The sequence below is a fragment of the Eleutherodactylus coqui genome, chromosome 2 (assembly GCF_035609145.1).
Source record: "Eleutherodactylus coqui strain aEleCoq1 chromosome 2, aEleCoq1.hap1, whole genome shotgun sequence".
Classification (NCBI taxonomy): domain Eukaryota; kingdom Metazoa; phylum Chordata; class Amphibia; order Anura; family Eleutherodactylidae; genus Eleutherodactylus; species Eleutherodactylus coqui.
This window is the reverse complement of record NC_089838.1, coordinates 297,905,208-297,921,462: the sequence shown is the minus strand read 5'-3', so window position 1 is coordinate 297,921,462 and position 16,255 is coordinate 297,905,208. Positions and strand designations below refer to the sequence as shown.

Genomic DNA, 16,255 nt, shown 5'->3' with positions numbered 1-16,255 from the left:
TCAAAACACTTACCTGCACACATAGCTAGATAGAATAACTATAGATTGTATGAGGTATTAGTTTGTATTTTGGCCAAGATAATTAAGCCCACGAGCCCACTTCTAGGGTCCTCGTTGTCTCATGGATCCCTACTCTAAGAAAACTTCCACATAAAATCTGCCTGCATGTGGGGCGATTCTCCCGACAGGGACAGCCCAACACTGGAACCTAGGGATCTACCTAGACCTAGATGGCAAACGAAATGCAGCAGGGCTGAACGCAGCTCACACCAACACACCAGGGATTTGCATACAACACAAAACACCACGCACTCTGAACAGTACTGATCACACCACACAGCACATGCACAGACACACAAGAATGACACTGTTCCACTGAGCAAACAGAGGAAAGCCCAGCAGCCTCTAGCTGTGATGCAGCAATAATTCCTTTATAGGCCAAGTAGGTCCTATCCTTCTATCCTTTCAGGACCTTTCTGGGGGACTTCCCTCTGCTATGCCTTAGTAAGTTCCAGGATCTTCTAAATATAAGCTGCTATATCCTTCTCAATGTTATATTTCCCTATAGCTTATGAGGCACAGTCCACTGCATCTTGTTGCACATCATCAGACACATCAGCATTCTTTATCACAGGCTTTCTGTCAGACATGATCCTGTCACAGTATAGCACAGTCTGTCTAAAAACTGTACTTCTCTTTAGACTGGATTGTTGCTCTGATGCTACACGCCTTTCTGAGCGGCCAGGCCCTGCACTGTATAAGGGGGCAGTGCCTTCCCCCTTACACAGAGGATAAAGGAAGCCTATATGGAAACATCAGAGTTGCTGCCTAAGACATAATTACAATAAAGCATAGTTGTCTGCTTTGCTGCTATACGTATTGGATGTGGAGCAATACATTTCCTTTTTCACAATGTATGTCCATTCGAGTTCATACAGCCCATTTTCTATCCTTATGCCTGCAGATAGCTGTATTTCTGTTGGACACAGAAGGATCGATGGATATGGAAGGTGAAAGAATGGCCAACATAAAGATGTGCATGTTAAACATGCTTCTCAGCTCACACCTTGTAAGTAGCCTTTATTTTACCCATGGTGGTCCTGGGGTTGGAGGGTATAGTTTTTCCTTGTAAAAACTGCGAAGCTGGTGCATGAAGTCTTGTTGGCCATGCCAAACTGGCTGAGGAAAAAAAGGGATGCATATTAGCTCTCCTTCCAGAAAGAAGGTTTTCTTCCTTTCTGAAAATCTCAATTGTTATACCAATTATAGTAGCCATCATTAAAGTGGATGTCCCATGTGGACAACCGCTTATCCAAATGAAGACCCAATAGGGATCATCTGCAAATGAAATGTGGGATTACACGGCGCCCATTCAAATGGATAGGTAGTCATTTGATACATGGTCACGTTCAGACCTCTGGAAAGGATGTTGGACTTTGTATCTACTCTCCTGTTATGCTAAAAGGTGGGAATCAAAAGCGGAATACCGTACTCTACAGGGGCGCAGATTGACACTACACACAAAATTTCCATTTCTTTCAATGGAAACTTTGCCTGCAATACCAAAGTGGCCACTGCAGAGAGAATGGAGCTGTCTGCTTCCAAAACAGATCGGCTTCCTGCACAAGAGCAGAGACCATACAAACAGCTGATCAGGGGGTTCCCATCTATAGGGCTTCCACAGATCTACTATTGATTACCTATCCTGAAAATAGTCCATCAAGAGTTAAAAGTTAGACAACCCCTTTATGCTTATTGGTGTAAATATTTCTACTGGAGTTTGTTCAATACATTTTATGTCTCACAGGTACAGTTTTCTGCATGTAAAAATACACTCATTGACAAAAAAATCAAAATCACATGATGACATATGTAAGTGATTACAATATCAGAGCCAAAGGATAATTTATTGCAGAAAACTGTACAATTCAGAAGCGGCTCTAATAGCCTGGGTGTTAGAGTATTTGTTGTGCTATGAGTATCACCTAAATTGTATAGAGGTCTTATTAATCAGGTATGCCTAATATTATATGCGATGCATCGGAGAAGAACACAGGGAGAAAAACTCAAGTGATGTTTCTAAGCTTTTATGAAGTATTTTTATTATTTCATAGTGTATAAAGTGAAATGCACAGCAGTGATAATAATTGTCGTACCATCGTACGTAACATAAATGCAGCATTTTTCTCCAGTATTTTACTAAAAATCACAGCCAAGGTCTTTTATGATGTTTGAATATATTAGCTAATTTTACACCCCCCACAAGTTGGTTCTGCTTTTGACCACGTTTATGAGTCTTTTAAGTGAACTATAGGAACCTTGGGGAATAATGTGCAGAAACAATTGCTGGGTTGCTCTTACATAGAAAACTATTGCAGGTCATCTTGGAGCCACAAAGACTCTGGAACTATTTCTTTGTTCTTTCTGGTGGCCCAGTTGTAAAAACGGTGTGAAAAGATATGTTGTCTCCTGCGTAACGTGTGTACAAAACAAGACCCCACGATCTCCTCTGTTAGGACTTCCTCAACCTCTTTCAGTTCCATTCATGTCCTGGATCATTGGATTGTATAGTGGGTCTCCCCCCTTCAAAAGAAATCTGCCATCTGCAGCATCGGGGGAGTGGGCCCTCAGCCTACGAGACAGCGGGGTAGAGTTTCGGCCTTGTCACGGGGCTCTACCATCTCCCACCCTGATGGTAGCACGGGACGCATCCAAGTAGCTGAGGGATGGCCTACAAACAGGGAACCCACAGTCTGATGTACCTGGGCATCAGGCTGTCATGGGTGACGCCACTGTTCCTTCTTCCCTGGTGAATCTGGGCGATGAAAGATCTGGTCCACACTCACATAGTAGTTTGAATTAGCAAAGTCGGGAATGGTCGGCATTACCACTTTACGTGAATAAACTTATTTATAGTCTAACAAGAAATAATCCACACCAGCAGGATATTCAGTACAAACTTCACAATGTGGTATCACAGGGAGGAAATCACAGGTACATCAAGTAGTCTACAGTCTCAGTTATCTGTATTGCTCCGGTCCCAGCACAACTCCTCTTCTCCTCTCCAGCCCTCTACCGGTCAGCACTCACGTCCAACACACACTCCACTCTGCAATGGCGGGCCACTTTCTTCCTTTCTTTAACCCCTTAAGGACCAGGTTGTTTTGTACCTTAAGGACCAGACACTTTTTAGGGATTTTACCCATGTGGCGGTTTTACTGCTCTATTTTTTTTCCTTTAGCTACCAACATTATTTTTGCTGCGTTTTTTTTTCCGTGACATATAGGACTATTTTTTTAATATCTTTTTCACTGACTTTTTTTCCCGTTTTTTAGTTTTTTTGGGGGTAAAATGCTAAAAAAAATGATTTTTTTAACATTTATAGTTTTAAAAAAAATTATTTTTATATTTACACTAAAATAAAGTATGGAAATGGGTTCCTCTATTTATTTCGGACGTTTTGATATATAGTATGTATGGTTTTGGTTTATAGGGCGCATACGGTGACGGTTTCTGTTGGCGTCTGCTTTGTGTTATTCTTTTTTTATGTATGTTTTGTTGTTTTATTCTGTTGTTTTGTTTTACTTATGTATGTAATTGTTTTTTTTACTATCTATGTCCCCCATGACGTCATATAAGACCTCTGGGGGACACTCACTTTTTTTTTTTTTTACTTTATTTGACATTTTCCCACTGTAGCTGGGGCGTCCATAGGATCCCCAGTTGCAGGGGATAGCAACCCCTGTGGTGACATTAGTCACCTGCAGAGCTGCCAGGGTCTAATTCTGACCCTCCAGCTCTGCAATAGCAGGGAATCCCGGGAGGTCACATGACCCCCCGAGGCTCCCGTAGTGAAAGAACTTCTTACTTTCACTTTGCCCCGACAGTGCTCATTGAGCACTGTATATCGGGGAAGCAGAAGGCAGGAAGGGTTAAAAACCCCTCCTGTCTTCTGCTCTGGGTTATCAGCTGTCACTAACAGCTGATAACCCGTACCTGCCTCTGACTGATTGCAGAGACAGGAGGCTTAGAGCACCACCGTATTTTTACGATCGGTGGTCCTTTAAGCCCAGCACCAGCCGCCGTATATATACAGTGGCTGGTCGTAAATGGGTTAAGAACCTCAGCGGGAGCAAACCACTAATATCTCCTGGGTGTAATGGGCCCAGGGAAAGCTGAGGTAACCTTTCTCTCTCTCCCATCATGGCCCCCATGGACTGAGGGTGTCTGTGTGGGTCTTTAGCAGCTCCACTCACTCTCCAACTGCTGCCAAGTCCAGCACAGAACAACAACGAACTCTCTTGCATACACCTTGCAACTACATATATAAAACATGGTCACGTGACAAACAACAAGATACATTTCTCAGACACTCTACATACCAGACAATTAACCCATTCAGTGCTTCAGAAGTGCAATGCACATCATATTCATACAACATGAAAGACACTGACAACACTTAAGCACAAGACAACTCCATTCAGGCATTACGAGGGGCCCCGTTGTTCCGGGCCACTACACATCCCATTTTATTCCCATCAAAGAGATTCCTACTGCTGAACAAACTGCAGGATTGATGATCAAGGAGATATTTAGACCACAGTATTCCGGATAATGTAGGTTCTGATAGAGGGGTGTACCCCAAAATTCTGGAAGAGCTTCTTAACTGCCTTAGGGATTACGGCCAATTTGTCTTCTACCTTTCATTCCTAGTCCAATGGCCAGACTGAAAGGACCAACCAGACTCTTGAACAATACCTCCGCTGTTTCATTTCCTACTTCCAGGATGATTGGGTGGACTACTTGGCAACAGCAGAATTTGCCTATAACAACTTAAAGCATTGTTCTCAGAATCCCTGTTTTTGCTATCTCTGGTCTACATTCGGTCTTAATTTCCGACCTTCTGGTAAATACAACTACTATTACGGTTGAGCATAAGCTGTCGATGTTACGGGAAACTTTGGAGAAGCTAAGGGAAATGCTACATGAAGCCCAGGAACTCTGGCGACCTGCTGACTACGTTACCTTTCTACTGCACTGATATCCACCGTTACTGACCCCAGGCTTTTCTTGACCATGATATCTGTCCTTTTCGGGTTACAACACAAGGCTCCGGACCACAACTGTAATCACTTACATATAAATATCAGTTCATCAGTGTATGTTTTATATACATCTACATCTCTTATATACAGTACTTGTGTATGTGTTTCACATGTCTTTCTTTTGCATTGTCTTAGGTGTACAATGTGAATTCCAGCATTAAAGAAACAGATATCGATTATCTTGAGGTGAGAAAAAAACCTATGTAATTAATACCGATTTCAGCTTTTTGTACATTTTTGCTAATAATTTCTGTTATTTCACAGATTTACAGTTATGGAGTCGGCAGTGATAAACTGCACAATTTAAAGGTATGCGATACATCTTTATGGTAAATGCCAAGTTCAGAAGCTCATACAGAGCCGGCTCTCGTTATGTATTTTCATTTGCAGAGACCATATCCCACTTTGTTTCTCCTTGTATCCCGTTTGGAGTGATCAAACATGAAAACCAGGATTCCCCAATTCCCCAGTTTGCCCAAAATTAAACTGGTGTGTGGCAAGGTGGATCCATATCCGTCTGCCTGACACATTTGTTATGGCCAAAGTATGCATAGTAAGGTACATGGAAGAGAGAAAGCACCACAGCAAAGATCAAAATTGATCCGCTATTATGGTGCCAACAGAAGAGTCTAATGTTCTTTTTTCAATTTTTACCCTTTGTTTACCCTTTTGTAGATGGAGTCCTGCACAGGTTCGCACCATCCAATAGCAATGGGGGGCACATAGTGTTTGTCAGTCGGCATGATTTTCTCTGGCAGAGAACACAGCAGTAGTTTCCTTTCTGAAAGAGGAATCCTATGGAGAGAATATACCAGTGGTTGTTGCAATAACATATAGGCGAGACATGCTGTGGTCCCTTAGACCCATAACTGCAAGGCATCAGCCATCTCGAGTCCAACCTAACTGGAGGTGTTGGGACTTAAATCTGTGACCTCCTGTGCCCCAGGCGACGGCTCTCCTGTCTGCTGAACCTGTTCCCATACATACTAACTCACTCCTGATGGGCTACACCCTGTCTTGTGATTGCTCATGCTATATAACCTGGCCTGGCAGCTTCCATCCTTGCAAGATTATTGTGCTCCCAGCCAGTAGTCAAGCTTATCCACCTGTCACTCCTCCATAATGCTACCTGACATACCTACCTGTGTAGCGACCTCTGACTTCCCTGACTATGCTAACTGCCTGCTCCTCTGTACTGCGAACTGATACCTACCTGTGTATCTACCTCTGGCTTCCCTGAGCATGCTACCAATCCGCACTATTTACAATAAGACTCCAAACCTGAACCGGATTGTTACAGGAGGATTTTAGTTGCAGTGGACAGATAGTCCTTCAGGCCTCAACAAAACTGTTTGACTGTTCAAGAGTATTTGCCCACCAGATGTGAGAGAAACAAACAAGCTTATTGTGCCTCTCCAAGTGTTTGTAAACATTACGCTTTTGTGCCTTTCACACTACTAGATTGTTGGGCCGTTTGTTGTCCATATGTTCACGGATGGCACATGGACCCATAATAGCCTATGTGGCTATTTACATAGTGGATTTTTCACATGGGCTGATGGTCCATGTGAAAATAAATCACTGCATGTCCTAATTTAGTCCGTTTCCAATAGCACATATAATGTGTAGGATCCACGAACCTCAAATAGCCCAGAGACGAGTGTCCATGTGCTATTTGAGCTGGTGAAAAAGGAGTTTTGTGTTTTGCAATGGCCAAGTCAGAATTCTTATCTTAATCCTATAGAGATGCTGTGGCATGACCTGAAGAAGGCTGTACATGCAAAGCATCCCAGAAATACTAATGAACTGAAACATATTTGCAGGGAGGAATGATCCAAAATAACTCCTCAACGTTATGCAAATTTCACTTGCAGCTACAGGAAACGTTTAGTGGAGGTGATTGCTGCTAAAGGAGGATCTACAAATTACTAAACTCAAGGGTTCATTTAGGGTGCTTTCATATCCTCACTGAGAAATCCGCTTTCCTGCTCCGTCCAGGGAGCAGGACAGGAGAATTCCCATGGCCAAATGGTTTCGTCTTTGGACGGAACCAAACAGTGCTGGACGGACCTTGTTGACTATAAAGGGGTCCGCCTGCTTTCCGCCCAGCTGGCTTTTAGATGGAAGAAAAGGTGCTGCATGCAGCTCTCGCGGTACAACTGTTTGTGTTACTAGTTGGATTGTGTTTGTGATGTAAGTCACGATTATAGACAATTAAACCACATTGTATTACTGTAGTAATCAATTCAGTAAATCCCTAAGGGGTTCATTTACTTTTCTTTTTGCTGCTATCAGACAAATGCTCTCTATGGTAACCTAAGTGTTAACTTTTTTTTACTCCAGTACTTTGATTTCTTGATTCGGAATTGGTATCACCCGAAGAAATGTGGAGCAAATTATGCTGAATCCTACCTCAAAAAGGAAATGCAGGTTTGCAATTTTATATTATATCACTAGAGATGAGCGAGCATACTCGCTAAGGGCAATTACTTGATCGAGCATTGCCCTTAGCGAGTACCTGCCCACTCGGAAGAAAAGGTTCGGCTGCCGGCGGCGGGGGAGAGCGGCGAGGAACGGAGGGGAGATCTCTCTCCCTCTCTCCTCCCCCGACTCCCCTGCTCACTGCCGCAACTCACCTCTCACCCACGCCGGCAGCCGAACCTTTTCTTCCGAGCGGGCAGGTACTCGCTAAGGACAATGCTCGATCGAGTAATTGCCCTTAGTGAGTATACTCGCTCATCTCTAATTATCACATTTGATTAACTTTACATGTTCCCTTTCCTGTGCAGTAAAATTACATTACTGTGTATTACAATAGTCCAACAATTCTAATAGTGTGGTAGTTGCTTCTGGCACAGGATTTCTTGCTAGCGCAGTCTGAGCCGGGACTCACAAGACTGACTCTATATAATGGTATGTACACCTCACCTAACTATAAGAAGAAGCAACTTTACAAAGACACTATATTGTTGATTACCAATATCCCACCGTTTTATGTCTACAGCTTCTATGCAGATCTATGTGTGTACATGGCTACAGGCTATAAACATCCATACTTCTTTCCATCTGCCCCTTCTTACTAAACTCCATTCATTAGGTTAGAAAGAAGTAGGGAAAAGTTTAGGAGCCTAACTATAATGGGTGCAGAAGATGCGGTCACACCTGGGCACTGGAGCCTTAGTGGTGCATAAGGTCTCTCCCCCTATAAGGACGTCAGTACTATGAATGAAGCATTATAGTTGGGGTTAGCTCAATAGATCGACCAGTAATCAAGTCTAAAGGCCAATACTGGTATTTAGCAACCCCAAAGCATAAATCATGCATTTAACTCACTCCGTTTGTCACTTCAGTCTTGTGGCCACTGCTGCTGTAATCAGACTCTGACCTCTGATCCCCCTGGGGTCTGCGTTCCTGCACGCAGACGCCTTCCTGTATGCAGTGCAAATGTCTAGGGTTGTGGGAAGAGGTCAGGGTTCACAGCCTAATTACAGTAACAGTGCCCCCCACCCCGATGCGAAGTCACAGTTGGACTGAGTTAAATGCATGATTGAGGGCGTTGGGTTGCTGCTGGGCTAAAGGTCCACTAAGAAGGACACTATTAATACTGGGGCCACTATGGAGGGGTCACTATTACTTTACTACTGAGCCACTAATGAGGGCACTGTTACTACTGGGGCATCTAATGGGGGCAGTATTACTACTAGGGCCACTATTACTATTGGGATCACTATAGGGGTCACTATTACTATTGGGATCACTATAGGGGTCACTATTCTTACTGAGGCAACTATGGAGTCACTATTATTACTGAGGCCACCAACAGGAGTCACAATTACTACTGGGGCAACTAACAGGAATCACTATTACTATTGAATCTCAGCCATGAAGTGTAGTCCAAGGGTGTTCAAATACCCAATAAAATCAAAGAAGTGGTCGACTGAGCCCATCCATAGAACAAAGACGTCATCCATATATTGGAGCCATAAAAGCACATTGTCAGTCCATCCCTAAGAGCTGTCTGTGAACACAAACCTCTCTTCCCACCAGCCCAGGAAGATGTTCGCATAAGTGGGGAGCAAACGCTCCCCATGGCCGCCCCCCTGAGCTGGTGATAGATTTTTACCATCAAAAAGGAAGAAGTTGTGCTTTTTCGACACCAGGAGGTGGATGGGATTATCTTAGCTCTTCTTCAAAGTTTGCAGCGGTGATATGAGCGCATGCGCGATTGTTTTAACTTGCGTCACCAGAACTTGGGTGTGATTGTTTTGTGTCATCGCTCTGATACGGAGTCTCTGTCAAGGGCAGCACTGATTCAATTTCTCAGACTTTCCTTTGTTTAGAGTGTGTCTGTGGTTATTCCTGGACTGTTAAAGACATTGTGATTGGTTAAGGGGATCAAGACCCTTTTGTGGGTGGCATCTTTGGCAGGCTTTATAAAATAGGCGTCTGGCGTCCTCAATGGATGCATCTTCATCATTGGTTCCAGTTTACCATCAAAACTGATGTTCTTTTCATGTTTTGCTGGACAGAAGATAAAGAAAAAATACAAGGGCTGCACTTTTCTAAAGGTTCTTCGCCATTGTCCCTCCGAATGCTTCTTGATGCCACATCCAGGCAGTCAAATCACTAGTGATGATAAGGGAAGACTGAAAGGTAACATTATGTATTAATTGGTTTTGTTGTTATAATAAACTATACAGAACCAGCTGATGTACCATTACAAACAAAATGATACAACCTGCATTGTAAATTAGGGTTATTTGCTAAATTTACCAATTTTCAGTTGATTGCAAAAAACAATCAAACAAGAACAACTTACCCCCTTAGTGACGAGGCTCGTTTGAGCCTTAATGGCCAACTAATTTTTCGGTTTTTTTCATCGCCGTATTCTAGGAGCCATAACTTTTTACTTTTTCCATCCACATGGCTATATAACAGCTTTTTTCTTGCAAGGCAAGTTGTATTTTCTAGCGACATTATTTTTGGGTGCATGTAATGTATTCTATAACTTTTATTCCTTTTTTTTTTTTGTTGGAGTGGGGAAGAAAAAGAAATTCTGCCGTTTTTGTTTTTTGGATTTCATTTTTACGAGATTCAGTCTGCAAAATACATAATGTGATAATGTAACAGGTTATATATATATATATATATATATATATATATATATATATATATATATATATATATATATAATATTTTGTTTGTGACTGCCAAAGTTTTTGTAACACGGGGGCCGAGGTATAAACTGTATACAATTTTCCTGTTACGGGAAATGACAGGTGCGATGGGGGTTGTATTAATCAGTTCATGACATCACCGTTCCATACACCGGCATTCACACACAGCGCAATAATAACACTGGACAAGTGTAAAATACCTCGGGTCCTCCGGAATGGGGGAGGCCCAATAAAACTTTACTAGTGACTTTTCCATACAATACAACAGACTTCAGAATGCAGGATTTACAGTGCGAGAAAACAGTGAATATTCAGAAATACTTGACGTGAAAGTCAATGGCCACAAAATGGCTATAATGATCACCCCGCTCTCATAGACTTCAGCACACGTGGGTGTCAGTTAAAGGTGTACCACTATACGGTGATCCAGACTTCAGACAGCCGCATAGGAATCATAAATAGACTTATGTTCTTCAGAGGTTCGATAGACTTCTGCACTGTTATTAGCTGTAGAGTATAGTCACTTGAAGCGGTAGTTACTTACAATGGCTCTCTCTTGTGGTGGGACTTTTGGGAGGGAAACATTGAGGCTCACTCACTCCCATGCGCTTTACATACGTTCCGGCGGTCTTTCCTTTTCCTCCATCTTCAGCGACACAAGGGCTGATGGTGTCCTCGTACGCCTCTGTGGTAGCAAACCCTCAGGTGGAAGATGGGCACTCCTCAGGAGACAAGATGGATCTCTGCTCAAGACTCGACTTCTCTCTAACCCAAACGCTCATACTTATAGATTCATCCACACCACGTCACATGACACTGTAAGATAGATACACTCAACATGCAGCAGAGCTCACAAGCAAGGAATTTAATGTAGTTAACCCTTCAGATGCTGTAGCTGTGCAACACATACAGAAAATAGACATGACAGTTTTGCACAGTGCATCCACATAAGACAGACATGTATGACACTTATGGAAGCGTCTAGAATTCTGTTCTGGGACACTATAATAACATTATTCTCTGGATCAACATAATTCCGGCGATAACAAGTTTATACAGTTTTTTTATGTTTTGCTAATTTAGTACAGGAAAAAAACACTTTTTTTAAAAAAAGATTTGCTTTTGTGTCACTGACATAACAATATTATTTTCCTTCGTCGGAGCTCTATGGGGGCTTGTTTTTTGCGCAATAAACTCTAGTCGTCTTTTATTCAATTTTTGGGAACATTTAACATTTTGATTACTTTTTATTTCATTTATTTCTAGAGCTAAAATTAACAAAATCTGCCATTCTGGTAAGTTTTTTTAACAGCGTTCACTGTGCGGTATAAATAATATGTTAAATTAATTCTGCAGGCCAGTAGGATTCCGTCAATACCAAATTTATGTAGCTTTTTCACATTTTTTGTCTATCGCTGCATTCAAAAACTGCTAACAATTTTCTTCTTTTGTCAGCGTTGCTGTGTAAAGTTTTTTTTTTTTCGGGATGTGTTGCACTTTTTAATTGCACCATTCAGGGGCGTAGCTAAAGGCTCATGGGCCCACGTTCAAAAGTTTTTCTTGGGAGCCCCCAATTTCTCTTAACTGCTTAACACAGAGGGTTAACTTGAAACTCCTGGGCCCCAATGCAAAACCTGTAACAGGGCCCCCAACTGTAATGCTTTATTCATAGTACTGGGCCCCCTATATGGAGAAGAGAGGCCTTATGGGTCCCCTAAGGCTCCAGGGCCCAGGTGCAACCGCATCCCCCGCATCCCCTATAGTTACGGCAGTGTTACCATTTGTTTATCTGTGCAACATTTTGGTCACTTTCTATTCCATTTTTAGTAATCCGAGATAGGTAAATTAGCTATTTTAGCCATGTTTTTTTTTTTTTTTTTAATGACGTGCACTCCGTGGGTTAAATAATGTACTAGCTTTTTTCTCTGGCTCATTACAAATGCACTACCATTCATAGTAAAGGGCGAAAGGTATAATTTTGATGTTTTGGTTTTTTTCTACAATTTTGTTATGCTTAACTTTTTTATTTTTGTCCCACTATCTCCATATTTTATCATTCTCCTAATACACTACAATACTTCAGTATAGCAGTGTATTAGAAAGCCTATGAAGCTCAGCCAGAAGCTGAGCCTCATCGGCCACTGTAACCATATCCAAGGCTCCATGTGCCATAGCAACCCATCGAGACCCCTCTCCCTCTCTTAGCCGTTTACATGCCGGGGTCGCAATGACCGCAGCAATTTAAAAGGGTAAAAGAGCGGGAATCAAAGGTTTTTTGGTTCCCACTGTTAGAGCACGTGCTGGTCTGTCATCCAACAGCCGAGCACCCGCTCTCCCTAGCATGAGAGACCTGCACCAGGCTTCCCATGCAGCCAAGACGTATGGGCGGTTGTTAAGGGCTTGAATAGCTCAAAGAAACTAACAAGTGGTTTCTACAAAATCAACACAAAATACCGCATTTAATAACTACTGCAGTCTCTGAATTCAACATGAACTCTTCAAGTGTCTTTAGTACTCAGTAGAGCACCTTTTTGACCTGCTACAAACATGATGCATAGCCCAACACCAGCTTCTGAAAGTGTTCCTCGGGAATCTTACTCCATTCCTCATGGATAATGGCCTCTAAAAAATACGTTCAAGTCAGGAGACTAATATGGCAACTCCAGAATTTTCCAGGACTTCTTCTGAAACCAAGCTTTGGTGCACTTTGAGGTGTGCTTGGGTCATTGTTATGTTGGTAGGTTCAATGACACCAGAGCTTCAGCTTCTTTGCAGAAGGCATGATGTTTTCTCCCCGGATTTCCTGATACTTTATTGAATTCATCTTGTCATCCACACACTGCAGATTTCCAGAAGCAGCCCCTGAGCACCACCGAACCACCTCCATGCCTCACTGGAGGCAGGGAGTTCATATCAGCGTATGCTTCATTCTTCCTCCTGCAGACATACCGCTGATCCATAGGCCTGAAAAGTTCATGTTTCACTCCACAAAATAGAATCCCCAAACTTCTTATTTATATGGTTTTGAGCATATTAGAGACAAATTTTCTTGTACTTTTGGGTGAGTAGAGGTGTGCGTCTTGGAGATCAGAAGTGAAGACCTTCAGTGTTTTCTACGCGTCTTACTGTTCAAGCGGAAATCTCAGTCCCCGCCTGCTGCCACCAAATCTCGCTACAGGTCTTTTGCATTCACTCGAGGGTTTTTGACCACCGACCTCCTCAGGAATTTGGTGGCAGGTAGATGAAGATAGCTTCATCTTTCTATCACGTCAGGTAGTGTAGCCAGTGCTCCTTTAACTTTGAACTTATGAACTATGCTTCTAACTGTATCTCTAGGAACATTTAGTGTCTTTAAGCAGTCTTTTTGTATTCTTTTCCTTGTTTGTGCTAGACAATGATGCCTTCTCTTTTCTTTTTGGATCACTTTCTTGACTTATGGCACATTTAGACAGGATGAGCTGTTGGGCAACGATGCCCGGCAGCTCATCCTAGTAATGCTCGCCCGTGTTACACAGGAGCGAGTATTGCTGGCATTGCTGAAAGTGCCATCGCTGCCGGCATGGAGGCGAAGTAGGCTGAGGAGCGTTCTCTCCTCTGCCTGCCCCCATTCACAGTAAAAGGGCAGTCGTTCAGAAGTGAACAACCGCAGTTTACACTAAATAGCATGTTGTTCAGTTTTCTGCATGCAGAAACTGAACGACTGAACAACTCTCATTCAGTCACTGCATGTATTTATAGGGAAAACGATTATTGCTCTAATTCCCGCGGGATCTTGGACAAGTCTAAACGATAATTGTCCAATATAAATGGGCTATTGGCCATATTTCTAACATGCAATCAAAACTCACAGTAAACAAAGCCCTCTCCAACCCAGGTATTTCATGCGTTTTATCTAAAGCACACCTGTTGTAACTTATGAAACCCTTGATTAGTTGCATCAGGTGTGCTTGGAACAACACCTGATTTGTGGTTTGTTATATTAGTTGTGTCGAGCTATTTAAATTGTTCTTGTTTGATTATTTTTTGAAAAAAACTGAAAGTTTGTAATTTTGTCAAACAAACCTAAATTGCAATGGGGGTTGAATAATTTTGATTAGAACTCTATTTAGGCTACCATAAGCAAAAGGCTTATTGTTAAAAATATGTACCATTCTGTGGATCCACAGTGAGGTCACATACCTCTACTGTCAAAATCTTCACTTTTGTGGTTTGGTGTGTACTTGTACAACAGCTGGTATGTCACTGGTGATGAACTGTGCATGCGCCAATCTTCACAGGCATCTGTGGTGATATTGAACGTGTATGGACAGTTTGAATAACTGGAATAACTATTATAACCAATATGGACTAAAATGTGTCCACAAAAAATGTTCACCAGGTGATTGTTCGTTCAACCATCAACATCTGTTCAATTTGTATGGCCACCTTAAAGGCTAATGCCCAAGGCCGTGACGGACTCCGCCAGCGGAATACGTCACGGCGCCCCCCCAAGACCCCATACTCACCTCTCGGATTCGCTGTGCACATCCCACCTGACGTGCCGACGTGCATGATGCGGCTGGTGGGGACGAGTAGTCACAAGATACTTCCGCTTCTATACACACGGACGGCTTCTATTGACTACTGTGGAAGCCGGACGTGCATATTCCTGCAGCAAATAGAACATGCCGTGGTTTATTTCATGCTGCGGAATTCCACGGAATTCTTCTATTGCAAGCCCTCCCCCCAAAAATCGGTGAGCGGTTAACACTGCCAAAACCGCTACCAATTCATTTCAATGGGCGACACAGGGCTGAAAACGCCCCAAAAAAGAACATGCAACGCTGTCAAAGCGCAGCGTAGGAAGACACTGTGTTTTCAGCCCCATATGAGCAGCCCCATTGAAATGAATGGGAGCCGTGTACAGCGTTTAGCGCTGGGCTGAAAATGCAACGCTAAACGCTGTACAAAAACGCCCTGTGTGAGGGAGGCCTTAGGGTCCTCTCCAGCACCTATAAATATTTAATGTATGTTGTATGCTTCAGCTGTAATGTGTAATACAAGTGTTATGTGTATTGGATGTTTGTGGGCATGCCATCAACCACAGCCGGCCCGCTGGCCATGGTGGAGAGACTGTAACTGGCAGTGGGCCCATGGGCCTCCGCTTGGTTAGGGGCTGCGTTGCAACACACACACATATATCTCTACTACATGCACACATACATACATACCTGCAGATGGCACGTTGAAGTGGTTTTCCAGGCAGCGCCCGCTGTCAGTGTGCTCTGACACCTGTAGTGGCCGGTGCTTGTAATTGCAGGCTGGGGTCTTATTGAAATCAATGGAAGCTGCATCTGGAAACATTGAGGTGTTCTTAGCTTTTGACCGGCAGTGTATGTATGTATGTATGTATGTATGTATGTATGTATGTATGTATGTATGTATATATATATATATATGTGTGTGCTATGATGTCGGTATAAATGATCTTTTGCTATTTTCCCAGATATGAATCCAGAATTCCGGGACAGTCTGAGATCATATCTGTCCGATGTACTGAGCAGAGTCCAGCTCAATATTAGATCTGCTGACAGAAATACACTCACATGTAGTGAAATGTTCCAGATGATGAAAGTAAGTAAACGCCTGTGTGAGGGAGCCCTAAGGTGGTAATAATAGACCGATAGAATTTGTGTATATTTATTAAAAGTGCCAAAACTCAGAAAATTTTGAAAAATTTTTTTTATTTTTTTCACATTTTCAACTATAATATCTCAAATATGTGCAATGATACTGTACAAAATTTTGATGAGATATATATTTTCACTGTTTACTTTATTCTAGATGCACATTTGAAAAACTTTATTTTTTTAAAAACTATCTAGGAGACGTAGAAATTTAACATTGATTATTAACATTGTGAGGAACACTTTGTTTTCCTACACCAAGCCAAGATTGCAAAGGCTCATAGGTGTCAGAATGATAGATACTCCC

At 42.5% G+C, this 16,255-nt stretch overlaps 1 protein-coding gene across 1 annotated transcript in view; it reads left to right on the top strand.

Moving 5' to 3' along the window:
- The window catches only part of LOC136612762 (RING finger protein 112-like), a 44,805-nt gene that overhangs the window by 19,669 nt on the left and 8,881 nt on the right, over window positions 1-16,255 (top strand). Inside the window, exons 5-10 of the mRNA XM_066593403.1 lie at window positions 965-1,069; window positions 5,241-5,291; window positions 5,370-5,414; window positions 7,449-7,535; window positions 9,635-9,758; window positions 15,768-15,895. Of these exons, the coding sequence (XP_066449500.1) occupies window positions 965-1,069; window positions 5,241-5,291; window positions 5,370-5,414; window positions 7,449-7,535; window positions 9,635-9,758; window positions 15,768-15,895 (540 nt within the window). The remainder of the gene's footprint in view (window positions 1-964; window positions 1,070-5,240; window positions 5,292-5,369; window positions 5,415-7,448; window positions 7,536-9,634; window positions 9,759-15,767; window positions 15,896-16,255) is intronic.